This window comes from Rhinatrema bivittatum, chromosome 8, assembly GCF_901001135.1.
Source record: "Rhinatrema bivittatum chromosome 8, aRhiBiv1.1, whole genome shotgun sequence".
NCBI lineage: Eukaryota > Metazoa > Chordata > Amphibia > Gymnophiona > Rhinatrematidae > Rhinatrema > Rhinatrema bivittatum.
In genome coordinates this window covers 226,572,005-226,584,962 of record NC_042622.1, presented here as the reverse complement: position 1 = coordinate 226,584,962, position 12,958 = coordinate 226,572,005, and the positions used below count along the sequence as shown (strand labels likewise).

Sequence of the window (12,958 nt, the reverse complement as noted above, 5' to 3'; positions counted from 1 at the left end):
AAATGATAAAGGGGATGGAACTGCTCCCCTATGAGGAAAGGCTGAAGAGGTTAGGGCTGTTCAGCTTGGAGAAGAGAAGGCTGAGGGGGGATATGATAGAGGTCTATAAAATCATGAAAGGACTAGAATAGGTAAATGTGAATCAGTTGTTTAATCTTTCAGATAATAGGACTAGGAGGCACTCCATGAAGTCATCAAGTAGTACATTAGAATTTTCTATTTTTTTTTTCACTCAACACACAATTAAGTTCTGGAATTCATTGCCTGAGGATGTGGTTAGGCCAGTTACTGTAGCTGGGTTTAGAAAAGGTTTGGTTAAGTTCCTGAAGGAGAAATCTATAAACTGCTATTAATCAAGCTGACTTAGGGAATAGCCACTACTATTACTGGCATTGCTAACATGGGATCTATTTAATGTCTGGGTACTTACCAGGTACTTGTAACCTGAATCAACCACTGTGGAAACAGGATGCTGGGCTTGATGGACCATCGGTCTAACCCAGTATGGCAACTTAAATTTTTATGTTGTACAAATACTGAATCATTTGGATTTGATGGGCCTCAATCCTGGATTGTGGAGTTGCCCTTGATAAACTTTTTCCAATGCCATCCATAATTTTGGAATCCTTGCCAGGTGGTGCATTTGAAAATAGCTAAGGAAAAGAAATTTTCTTCATGGCCTGTTCTGCAATGAATTGTGTAGTAAACTGGCCTTTTTATCTATGGGCTTTGTCACTGGTGCAACTGAATATGATGTCTTTCATAATTTGAGCTGGACCTGTAGAAGCGCAGGGTGCATAGGGGCAGCTTTACATTGCTTTGGAATTTGCAAGCCCTGCAAGGCTCCCTATAATTCAGTTGAGATGTATTCATCTCCAAGTAGACTAAAGGCTAGAGCCACCACCATCTCCTGTATGAATGAAGAATAGATTGTATCTCAAAAGTGGATAAGGTGGCTTATCAGGGTCTGGTGAAGGTTTGAAAGGTAGATCAGATGATCCTCCTCCAGTTTAAATCATCAGAATCCAACAAATGTCATCATCAGAAGATCTTGGAATTAGTTCTTCCATTATAATGTCTTCACCTTGAGGCATAGGGAGTCACCTTGCTTCTAATTCCTTCTTCAGTTTTTCCAATATAGCCTTTTTTCATTGACTTTACTCGATTTGATAGTTCTCTCACATAAGTCTTGATGAAGATCATCCAAAGCTTTTGGGCGAATAAGTGGCAGTCCAGGTAGTTAAGGTACAATAGCCGTGGCTGCTTTAATACCGAGGCTGATAAAGCATGCAGCTGTAGCAATGGTGTGACAGAAGAATCGTTGGGTTGTTCTGTTTAATGGTTCTTTTCTTTGGTTGCTCATTGCCGGCTGTTTTCTGTGCTGACGCCATGGCGCTCGGGGTTGTATGTGCTGAGGCAGATGACTGCGCCGAGGTTCTGGCACTGTGGGTTTTCTGCACCATTATCATCCTTCGGTGCTAAGATTTCTGCACCAGTGGTGGCTGGCACTGATGTTGAATCTGAAGAGCTTAGTACAGTGCATCCTGTGCTGTTGGGAGCACAGCACCAATTTCTTATCCTTGTGTTCTGTGCCGGTGAGACAAACCTACCTCCACATTCTTGGATGTTTGTGTTGAGGAGATCTATGGCACATTTTATGTTCTTTTGAGCTGTCATGTTTTGTCGAACCTGTTAACTCATATTGGAACTTAGGTCTTGATAAATACGTGCCCTTGGGGACATTCTGTCACAGGGACACATGTGGTTACTACTGTGGTGTGACTCAAACAGCGCCATCATGTTGATGCACTATATCATCTTATGATGGTATATTTTTCAGGCTTTAAAAGGACTTTTGCCTTTCTTCAAAGTTAAGAACATAAGAAGTTGCCATGCTGGGTCAGACCAAGAGTCCATCAAGCCCAGCATCCTGTTTCCAACAGAGGCCCAACCAGACCACAAGAACCTGGCAAAACTGTTGGAGTTGTCATTTTCGATTCTGAAATCAGCTATTAACTTCAGAACTGAAATGTTTCAGCTTGCTGACATGGCTGATGAGTTGAGGCGAACCTCAACCATTCATAGAGTGATTGAAAACAGACTGAGGGAGGTTGTGCAACGACGCTAGTGTAGAAAGTCCTGCACATGCCCAGAGGAAGATCTAGAAGAGACCAAGTCTGTTCCATCAGATGACATCACCCATCTTGTGTGGCTGTACGTGATGCTGGCTCATGGAGAACAAGATGTTCCATGCAGAGCTAATACTGCCTGGTGCCACTATTTGTACCTATGTGGATATTTTTCCCACCCTCCCAATCCCCCCCCCCCCCCCAAAAAAAAAACCAACCACCCCTATCAGATCTCCTTCAGGTCCTTGACATGCTAGAACACTAATCAGAAAAGTTAGTGGGGGGACACAAGCAGCAATGTCATAGGCCATCTTCCCTTTAAAAAGTAGGCTAAAAAAGGAATTGCCAGGAAGAACAGTTTCAGAAACTGATCTTTTCTAACCAGTTGCAAAATCTGTCCTAAATTGTTGCAAGTTTTAAGCCTAAAGCAAAAAACACGAAAATTGCTCCACACAGAATCTCTAATTTTTTAAATTACTACTTAATTCAAGCTAAGATTCTGCAAGAATGTCCAACTATGGGAAGAAGATATTACAGCAGATTCAGGATCCATGAGACAAAGCACATTTTCCATACTGGAGGAGGGGTAGGTTCTCATGTAGAGTCCTGAGCTACCTGCCAAGAGAAGCCTTCAGCCACATACAGTAAGGATAGGATAGCAAAGCTTTCGTGGTACGGATCCACTGGACTATGGAGGTTTTAGAAAGCTGGGATGTCATACTGGAGCAGTATTTTTTTTAATTAAATGTTTATAAGTTTAAACAAAAGTATCCTTGTAACAGAAAAATTGAAACAATGTATAATACAAAACAATAGTGGAAAAACAATTTTGCATAGAGTATTAACTCCCATACACATTTCTCAATGCAATAAGAAAAAGGGAGGAAACCAAGAAAGAGTGAAAGTTACATTGCAAATGAGAAAAGGAAAATGCAAGAACTGAGAGGCACAACAGCTCTATATTCTAAAGGCCGAGCTAGCATAAGGAGATATTGGAAGGGTAGGCATCAGATGGGCATTCAGTTTCCATCCAGCCCAGAGAGGTCCTCAGTTAATCCTACCTATCTTAAAAAAAAGTCTTCTCAGTCACTGCCTTGCTGTCTTAACCTCAAAGTTTCCTATTGGTTATCCCATCTCTTGGTTAGATTGTATGCTCCAGTCCTGAGAGTAGGGAATGGCCATGTGTCTGCACAGCACTGTGGATGTCTAGTACATGCTATTATATCAGTTATAATGTGCATACCTTCGAGCATCTTACTGTACCCTTAACCTGGAGAGGTGGACAGAGGCTATGTGTCTACAGTCCAAATCAAGTTCTGCTCCCTTCCACCCATATACCTTTTACTGTTTACAGTTTGAAGACCGCAGCACAACAGCTCTGTCATGTTACTGAGTTTTGCAAAAGCATCTGGGATCTTAGTTACTGCCCCAACCACAAGCTACAACTGCAGACAAGACAAAAAAAAAAAGGCTGAGATTCCCCGGCCCTGATGCACTGTACCATACCAACATGCACCTGGTAGTCGGGAGAGTTTATAGTCTGGAGCCATAAACCAGCTTAATGTTTTCTTACAAACAGATCCCCCTTCCAAGGACTCTCTCCACACACTTTCCTTCCACATGCCAGGCTGATCCAGTCCTGGCTTTACCCCACTGCCTGCAGGGACTTGTAGATCTGCATTCCCCAAGAAAAGCAAGACTGCAAGTCCCAGCAGGCAGTGGGGTAAAGCCACCTGTCCTGAAAACATGGAGCCAGTTGGAAAAAAGTAAATAGTATCAAATAATTGTTTTGGCAATTAAAGCAAACAAATGCATGAAAGTTTACGTTTTCCGTTTTGATTTTTTAAGGCATTTGTTTACAAAGTATGTCTGACTTCCAGATTGCTGTATTTTTGCCATGTTCCGAGTAGTAGTAACTTTACAGAAAAAGTAACTTAAAGTTAGCGGGGGCCCGGCCCAGTGGCAACCTAGGAGAGCCCCGGACTCGTGCTCCTTCGGCCGGTGGGCGCTATTGCCGTACCCAGTAATTCTGCATCCCATTTACGCAGCTTCTACGCTGCTACAACAGCGACTGGTTGAACACGCACCCGATTAGTTTAGTTGGCGTGCATCAGGCCAACGAGGGGTGGCCCAATCTCGAAAGAAAAAGGGAAGCCCAGGAACAGAAAAGCGGTGGTGTCCAAAGCTGCTGTAAACACTACGGCATCGGAGCGAGTAACCCTCCCCCAGCTGTTCCATCCGGACAGGACAAACTCATCGGCACTGTGTGGTTAAAAGGGAGCTTCAGCTCGCGGATGCCCTGTCTGCACTGGATCCCGATCATACACCTTTTCCACAGATCGCTTACAGCAAATCGAAGTATATACACATGCACAGACAGACACATGTTTGGGAATGTGTAACCATGCTAAACTGTGCAAAGATGATTTTATACCTCGCCAAACAAATCAGAGATAGCTAAAAAAAGCAAATGGACGTTAAACCATAAATCTTGTGCTTTTAGAGCCACTACTAGCTCAGCTTTCGCAGCCTTAACACAATAAGCTGAGTTTCTAACTAGAGAGTGGGAAGAGAAAGTAGGAAAGAATTCTGAATCACGCAAAAAAAAAAGTGACTTTTACTTACTCAGATAGGCCAAAACCACTATTTATCAAGTAGCTTACAGGGATGGCCAAGAGAGAAACGCAGTGCACCCCGGTGAGCCTAGGGACCTGCATGCTGCTAGCTGGAATCGTCTGGAGGGCGCCTCGGACGATTAACTTGGAAACTGAAACTCCTCTGGTCGGTTTGCGTCCCTGGCTCCTGCCTGGCAGGAAAAACTGCAACCAGGTCCGAAGCTTCCGCAAAGAAAGCTTGCAACCCGCCGCTCCTTCCGAGGCCGTCTCCCGCCAACAGGTTTACCCAGCTCGAGTCCTTGCTCCGGGGGGTGGGGGGGGGGGGGGGGGGGAAACGTAAAACAAAATCTGCAACTCCCAGGCCAAGGCTTCCCGCCTTCCACCCGTCGCCATGCAAAGGTCACAGACTTTAGTACCCGAGCATTACAACATCCAAAGCTGATAAAGGGGGCAGGTGGGGCGGACTCTTAAAGAGGCAGCCTCCCCCCCTTCCCACTCACTTCTCACGGCGCCACCAGCAGCAGAGGTGCAGTCCCTTTGCTCGGGGGAGCTTAAAATCGAGTCAGTGAAACAAACGAGGATTTCCAGGAAGTGCATTTATGGGGGGGGGGGGGCAGGCTGGATGGCCCATTTTGTTTGTTCTTTTATTTTATTTATTTATTTTATTTTAAATTTTTATATACCGGAATACCTGTATGCAATACAAATCAGTCCGGTTTACAAGTAACGAAAGAGGTTGCCCTGGTCTGGGAAGTTAGACCTGGGTTTTTTTACATAGAACATGGAACAATAACAATAAACCATTGAACATTATTACAAATAACATAGAGTGTAACAATAGCGTTTAACAGATTTAACCTTTTTTACAAGGAACTTTAGTAGCGAATATGGTCTGCAGTAGACGGTTATATAAAGGTGAATAATGACTGTTAGAATTGTGAATAAGCAATTACGGTATGAAAATTAAGTGGCAAGGTGTTGGTGATACCCTGCGATGGTTGGATCTGAAAGTCAGGAGGAGGTGCCTATTGGAAAGCTTGCCTGAAGAGCCAGGTTTTTAACCTTTTTTTGAACTCTAGTAGATTGGATTCGAGTCGAAGGTCTGGTGGGAGCGCATTCCATTGGTGTGGTCCCGCAGTGGACCACACCAATGGAATGCGCCGTCATTCACGAGGTACCGTAGTAAATGATGGCAGAAAAAGAATAAAATGGTCCAGCTGGTCTGCCCAGGAAGGGGGTTTCTGTAACTGCTGCTCCCTTCAGGTTATCTTAAGGGTATGGAGACCCCCCCGGCTCTAAAAGCAGGTAATCGCCCTCCCAACTTTATATTTACGGCCCCTGCCCTACCACCATGTTTAGTGAGGATGGTTGAAGTCGAGAGGCTAAGATCTTGGAAGTGCCAGGTTTTACGATTTAAAAGCAACTTTTAAGTGGGTCAACGAATAGGGCCTGAGAAGGCAGAAGACGCTAGCGCAGGAAGGCTGCTCTAGGCATGGGGGGAAAGCACGGAGGTGGTAGTGGAAGGCATGGGTAAGAGCAGGTAAGGAGGAGGAGGGGTGCAAGAAGACACGAGACAGGGCAAGTAATGAGGAGGAGCTGCTAAGTGAATGCACTTGCGAATAAGAGAAGCTGTTAAGCACAAGCAGATGGGGAGCCAATGCAATGGCTTGAGAAGGCGCCAGGACATGGTCGCACTGGCACTGCAGAAAGAGAAGTCAGGCAGCTGAATTTTAGGTAGATGGGAGAGGAGATGGTTCAGTGGGAGACCTGTGAGGAGCAGACTGCAGTTGTCTAAGCAAAAGGGGACTGAGAGGGTGGCTGCAAGGTTTGCTATTGTGTTCGGAGCCAGATTTTGGTGGTTAAAAAATAAATTACATGTTTTGGTAGTATTTTGGATAGTGCAGAGAGAGGGAGGAGTCGAAGATAGGCACAAGGCTGTGGGGACTGGGAAGATGACATTAAACATGCAACAGGCACCAGCAATAAGCAGGTTAATATGCTGGAAACTTCAGCACCGTACAGAAAAGAGGGCTTCAATATGTTAAGTCTCCAGAAAAACCCATTTTTTTTTTTTTTTAGCTTGGTTTAAATCAAACTTCTGGCTCTCCCTGTCTTACATTTGTTTATGATTTCTGTATATTTGTTAATACTGTAATCCACTTTAAGTACTATCTGCTTGTGAAGAATGCAGACCATAATAAATACATTACCTGAAGCCTCCTCTTTGTCTCTGTTCGGACTAGACCGTATACTACTTACCGGTACATGCATCTGTACAGCACTGCCTACACCCAGTGATGCTTTAGAAACCATAGTAGTACAGAGGGGGGAAAAGCTGCTGGTGACCCAAGCAAAATCCAAAAAGCAGGGGCTGAATATGCCAGGATTATAGATATTTTCCTGTTTTTTAATAACAAAATGGTGCCACTGTTGGTACCCCTACCCCACCGCTCACTCTGTGTTGGAGAAAGATATACAACATGGCATAGCAGTATATATTCTCTCTCTTATGTTCCATAAATTGGTACTAAATAATACCATGTTTTCCATGAGCTGCTTCATAGCATTTAATTGTCCGTGTCTGACATATTCTCTTAAACCAGCTTTTGGGCCTCTTAATTCACTAAATACGTTTTAATGTTTTTAGAAAGGAAGAAGAGATACAGCATCTAAAAATAAATACAATTGTGTCAGACATTTGCCTCCCCTTGCAGTCATGTCCTGTATGATTAGTCTTCCTTCTCTGTTATTTGCTTGAGTGGTTGGGAGCCTGGGAATGAACACACACATGGTTGGGGATGTGTGATCGAAATTTGAGTTTCACTTCCTCATTTAGTACCATTGGCTTACCGTATCTAGACATTTTCATATCTATCCAAATATATGGTTTTGGTTTTACTATTCATCTTAAACCTACTGCTAGAAATTACCTTCTTCGATTTGATAGCTTCACCCTCAGCATTTTCATGTGAATTTACCTGTAGGGCAATTTTTTCACTTAAGACGATTATGTTCTGATGTATATGATTATAAAATAAAAGGCAAGGAGATGAGGAAGAATTTTGAAGAACATGGTTCCCCCACACACACTGGAGAGAGCCTACACGAAGGCTCGGTGGGTGAATTGTGATTTACTCTTCATACCATCTAAGAAAGAAGAGAATTCTAAAATAACTTGTTTGCCCTCTTGTGTCCAACAAAATATTAAGAAATATTGGCACATACTTAATCTACATACAGTTTTTGAACCGGGTCCTGTTTTTTTTTTCTTTGAAACGTGGTAGGAATATTAGAGATCTATTAGTACACTCCAATTTTCAGTGAAGCTGCTCCTTGTGTTCAATCTAATGCTGATACTAAGTTGGGTCATTTTCCATGCAATAGTTGCTCTGTGTCAGCAATCTTTTTCTGGTGATGTTCTACTTTTATCAGATAGAGGGGCCTTTTACCTTCGTTCCTGAACTAACTGTACAACTATTGGGGTTATCTATTGTATTTGGTGCCCTTGCCATATATAGACAAAACAAAACATTCTTTACGTGTATGATTAATAGAACATCATAGCACCATTACTAGGGGATGTATAGAAGTCCTGTTAGTGCAGCATTGTTTACTTAAGAGACATGGGTTCTCTGACCTTACCTTTTCAGGAACTGAACAACCGAAACCCTCCCCACAGGGAGGAAATTTTGATAAAATTCTGTTGCAGAGGGAACAGAAGTAGATTTATTACTTTGGAACAGTAGAACCTAAAGGATTAAACAAAGAAATCAATTGGGCCATTTTTTGAGATCGGTATTGTTGAGGTTTGTGGCTTTGAAGTATTTTTTTTCTTTTTTGAGTGACAACTTTTGTGCGATGACCTCACTTCCTTTATGTTGGTCGTCAGATGGTACAAATCCATTGAATAGGAAGTTGCACTGTCCATGATTGAAGAGCCAGTGAAAATAATAGTATTGTGTATGTGTTTTTTTTCATTTTCTTTTAAAGTAATCTAGCTTATATGGTTCTTTTGTTTTATTTTTATTGTTAGATAATGCAAAAAAACCTCTGAAGAAGACATTGCTTGCTGAAACATGGTCCATGTTGGGTTGTTTGAAATAGTTTAAAGCAGGGTTTGAATGCAAATTAAGCTAAGTACTTAGGGGTAGATTTTACAAATCTACGCGTGCACGAACAAAAGTATGCAGGATTTTATATGATACGCGTGGTCCCGCGCGTATCTTATAAAATCCGGGGTTGGCGCGCGCAAGGGGGTGCACATTTGTGCACCTTGTGCGTGCAGAGCCCTGTGCGAGCTGCCTGTTCCCTCCGAGGCCGCTCCGAAATCGGAGCGGCCTCGGAGGGAACTTTCCATTCACCCCCCCGCACCTTCCCCTACCTAACCCACCCCCCGGCCCTATCTAAACCCCCTCCCTACCTTTATCTTAAAAGTTACTACTACCTCTGGGCAGTAGTAACTTACGCGTGTCGGGGCGCTCCGCCATGCCCCCAGACCACCCACACGCCCCCGATCCTAAACCAGGGCCCCTGGCCACACTCCCGACCGCCCCTTTTTGCAAGCCCCGGCACTTACGCGCATCCCGGGGCTTGTACGTGCCGCCGAGCCTATGCAAAATAGGCTCAGCGCACGCAGGGGGGATTTAAAAGGGTTACGCGCGTACCTTATGCGCGTAACCCTTTTAAAATCCAGCCCTTAGTGTTTCTTTTTTTTTTGAAAAATGTAATTGAAGTTTTTTTTTTTTGTTTGTTTTTTTTAGATATTATAGGAATTATCCTTGTGGTATTAGACTAATGAGAGTTTAATTAAAATAAAATTTTTTTTTTTTGTAAGATAGCGGATGTTTGCTGGTACATGAACTCATGGTGCGTGAAATACTGATATTTGCCTGAGGCCCACTGCAGGCAGGAGACAGTGGATTACACCTTTTGCACCAGGCTTTCTGATAGCATCTCGTCCGCTTTTTATACATAGAAAAACATTTTTGTAGAAGTTATTTTTCAGTCTTGGATATATTTTTTGTATTCCCTCTCTTTTTTTGTGTTGTTTTTGTTAATTTAGGGAGGTGTTGCTAGTTTTTGTGTTTGCTTCATTTTTCTTCTCTTCCAATGTAAGAAAATAGAATACCCCTCAGGGGACTGGTGCAGGCTCTGAGCTCTTCTAATACTTTTGTACACTGCCATGCTTTCATTACTCAGTGTTTTAAGAGTACCTAGCACTTGTACAGACCACACTTACGGCATTATCACACACTCCTGCACCCCAGTCAGACACAAAAGGGAGAACAGATCAAACACTTTAGCCCTGCACATTTAATACACAAAATATGTCCAGGAACAGTGCTGATAAGCAGGTAACCAGAGGAAACTAAGACATCCTCCCAAAATACAAAACACAAAGGGTTAGGGCAGCAGGAAGTAGCACAAGTAGGCACAAGTCAGTCATTTTTCAATGCAATCATGCCCTGTGTAATGTGAGCACAGAGGCAGAAACCCGACATGTGCCAGATACCAGCAACCACTTACGAAGCCAAGTACATGGCAGAATTCTTACATTCTAGCTCAGTGCTTTTCAACCAAGTCCTTGCATCCATCCTATCCAGTCTGGATTTCAGCTTCTCCACAGACTACATATGAGATAGAGCTGCATATTATGGATACGAGACATGTAAATCTCTCATGCATATTCATGGCAGAGATCCTGAAAACCATACTGGCTAGGAGGTACCCAAAGCCCCATATGAGAACCACTGCTCTAAATGATAGGACCTCAGAACAGTATAGGGCAAACACAAAAGGAAGAGATGCCAAGGTTGTACTGTAGGTCAGGGGTTCTCAACCCAGCCAGGCAGGTTTTTAGGATATCCATAATGAATATGGTGAAATTTAAAAAAACAACTTACCTGTTAATTTCCTTTCCTTTAGTCCTGCTAAACCAATCCAGAAAGTGGGTTATAGCTTGCCAGCACATGGAGACAGAAAATAAAGCTCAAGGCTGACTTCACTCCCCCTATAAAGGTCTGGTGCTGCCTTCAGCTCTTAGGCATCCTATGTCAAAGCTAAGACAACCAAAGGTAACTGTTTTGGTTTCTCAATCACCATCACAACCAAAACCCAATACAGCCAAAAAACTTCTCTCTATGGTTACTTAAGAAAAAGAATCCTTACACAAAGCTCACAATTAGGCCAGCTAGCCGGTATCCCCTCCCAGAGGAGGTAGTGAAGACAGTAACAGACAGAAATCTTAGAATAAACACAGAGAATCCCTGGTGGCAAGAGAATGGTAATGACAGCACTGGGCAACCTTTGCTGAGCGATAGTTGTAGCCCAGGGCAGCAGCAATATAGCTGCACTGTGCTTTCTAGAAGGCATGGGGGAAACGTGCACAGACGACAGTTGCAACTCTAAAGGGGAAACAATGGAATTGGGTTCCATATGGAAATTTTATCTATTTTAGGTAAATGTGCATAAAATTACTGTTGGGCAGATTAGATGGGCCTTCTGGTCTTTATTTGCATCATTTACTGTTACTATTAGTGAGGGCAACAATGTATTTACTATTAGATTTCTGAAGCTATCAGACTGGGAGCATTGTTCACTGCAGCTTCCTTGGGTGGGTTCTGGACTAGGCTGGTAGGACAAAGGAAAAAAAAATTGGCATGGACTATAAGGAAGGTGAAATTTATTGTGGGACTAAGTCCTGCTCCACCCAGACTGGGCAGGAATTAGCTATGATAGCTCTCAGGACTCCAGCATTCAAAGCATAGCCTCTTCCCACCTGCACCCACAAAGTGAGATACAGTAAAGGCAAGGGCACTGCTCTGCCAATTTCTTCTGGAAAGATAGATTGCAACTCTGCCTACAAGATCTCCTACACCCTCCTTAGCAGAGTCACCGATCCCCCTAAGACCTTGCCAGAGCAAAGCAAAGTGCTCCTTTCCTGGATTTTTCTTCAAATTAATGCCTTAGAAATCATTGTTCTTTTACAGGACATTTCCTCCCCCCCCCCCCCCCCCCCCCCCCCCAAGAGAAACCAAAGGCCAGCAGAAGAGAGAAGGGAGGGTGACCACCTCTGAACATGATAAGAGTGCAAATTTGGCCCAGCCCCATAAGAGAGTGTGGGGAAGAGGCAGTGCTGTAAACGTTTTCTTCTTATTTTTAGAATCCCACTCTACCAGGGAACTCAACTCCAAGACTTGCCCTAGGAGCCCTGGCTTCCAGACCTTGGTGCTTTACCCATTTCGGTGGTGCAGGAATTCAGATCCCAGCTAAGTTGGTTCCAAAGGAGAAGGGAGAATCAGACTCATGGGACTAGCACCAGGAGCACCCCCAGGACTCTGCCTACACTCCACCAGAATTTGGACCTAAAGCCTTCAAGGGAGCATGGTTGCAGCTGCTAGAGACAGAAATATACTGAAAAGCTGAAGGCAGCACCAAACCTTTATAGGGGGAATGAAAACAACTTTGAGCTTTTTCTTTGTCACTATCTGCTGGCAGGAAGGCATAACCCACTGGTCTGGCTTGGACAATAAGGAAGAATATAATAGTGGCAGTGCATGCAAATCTTCCTCATCCACATTCGTTGTGGATATCCTGAAAACCTGACTGGCTAGATGTATCCTGAGGATTGGGCTGAGAACTGCATCAGTACTGCCTACAGTGCCGATGCTGGTTCCAGATGAACAGGGGCAGAACAGCTTCTGAGGGTCAGCGTTTAAGTTTTCATAAACTAGTTGCAGCCTTCAATGGCAAAGAATGCTTAAAAAATACAACTCTCAAAGATAGAGAAATGAAAATTCAAGAGCCAGTGCTACAGCATAGTCCATTTCTCAAAACATCAATTCTAACCCCCTCCTTTCTTTTATTGTGGCACTTATCTACTTCTTTATAAAATACAGTTTTGTAAGGCCATCTCCTCCTGCCCAGCCATTCCACCCCAATGGTGCCCCACCGTGGCAGCTGTAGGCTATTGCTCTGCGACTGGAGCGTGAACAGCCATAACTGGATTCATCTTCTGGTTATACTGCTTGAAGTGAAAGGTGCCAGAGAGCGGTCATGACACCTCCTCTTATACCGTGATATGCACAAGGGAAATGATAGAATGCAACTTCTATAATGTTTCACAATAAAATCACAATGCAATTGGAAATAAATGTGTGTTTCTCTTTGCTTCCTTTGAACACTGTCAATAGTATGGTCGTCTTGGGTTATTCT

General features: G+C 43.5%; 2 protein-coding genes across 3 annotated transcripts in view; both read right to left on the bottom strand.

Annotated features, from left to right (window-relative positions):
• Positions 1–5,263, bottom strand: part of TM6SF2 (transmembrane 6 superfamily member 2) — a 33,892-nt gene extending 28,629 nt beyond the window's left edge. The window contains exon 1 of one of the 2 annotated variants that reach the window (XM_029613836.1): positions 5,245–5,263. Coding sequence is in view for 1 of the 2 variants with exons in the window: in XM_029613835.1 (XP_029469695.1) it covers positions 4,755–4,846 (92 nt within the window). In the remaining variant the exon portion in view is untranslated. The other variant, XM_029613835.1, reaches the window with a different exon arrangement.
• A 4,776-nt stretch (positions 5,264–10,039) lies between these two features.
• Positions 10,040–12,958, bottom strand: part of SUGP1 (SURP and G-patch domain containing 1) — a 104,452-nt gene continuing 101,533 nt past the window's right edge. The window contains exon 14 of the mRNA XM_029613814.1: positions 10,040–12,956. Coding sequence (XP_029469674.1) covers positions 12,930–12,956 — 27 coding nt within the window. The 3' untranslated portion in view covers positions 10,040–12,929. The remainder of the gene's footprint in view (positions 12,957–12,958) is intronic.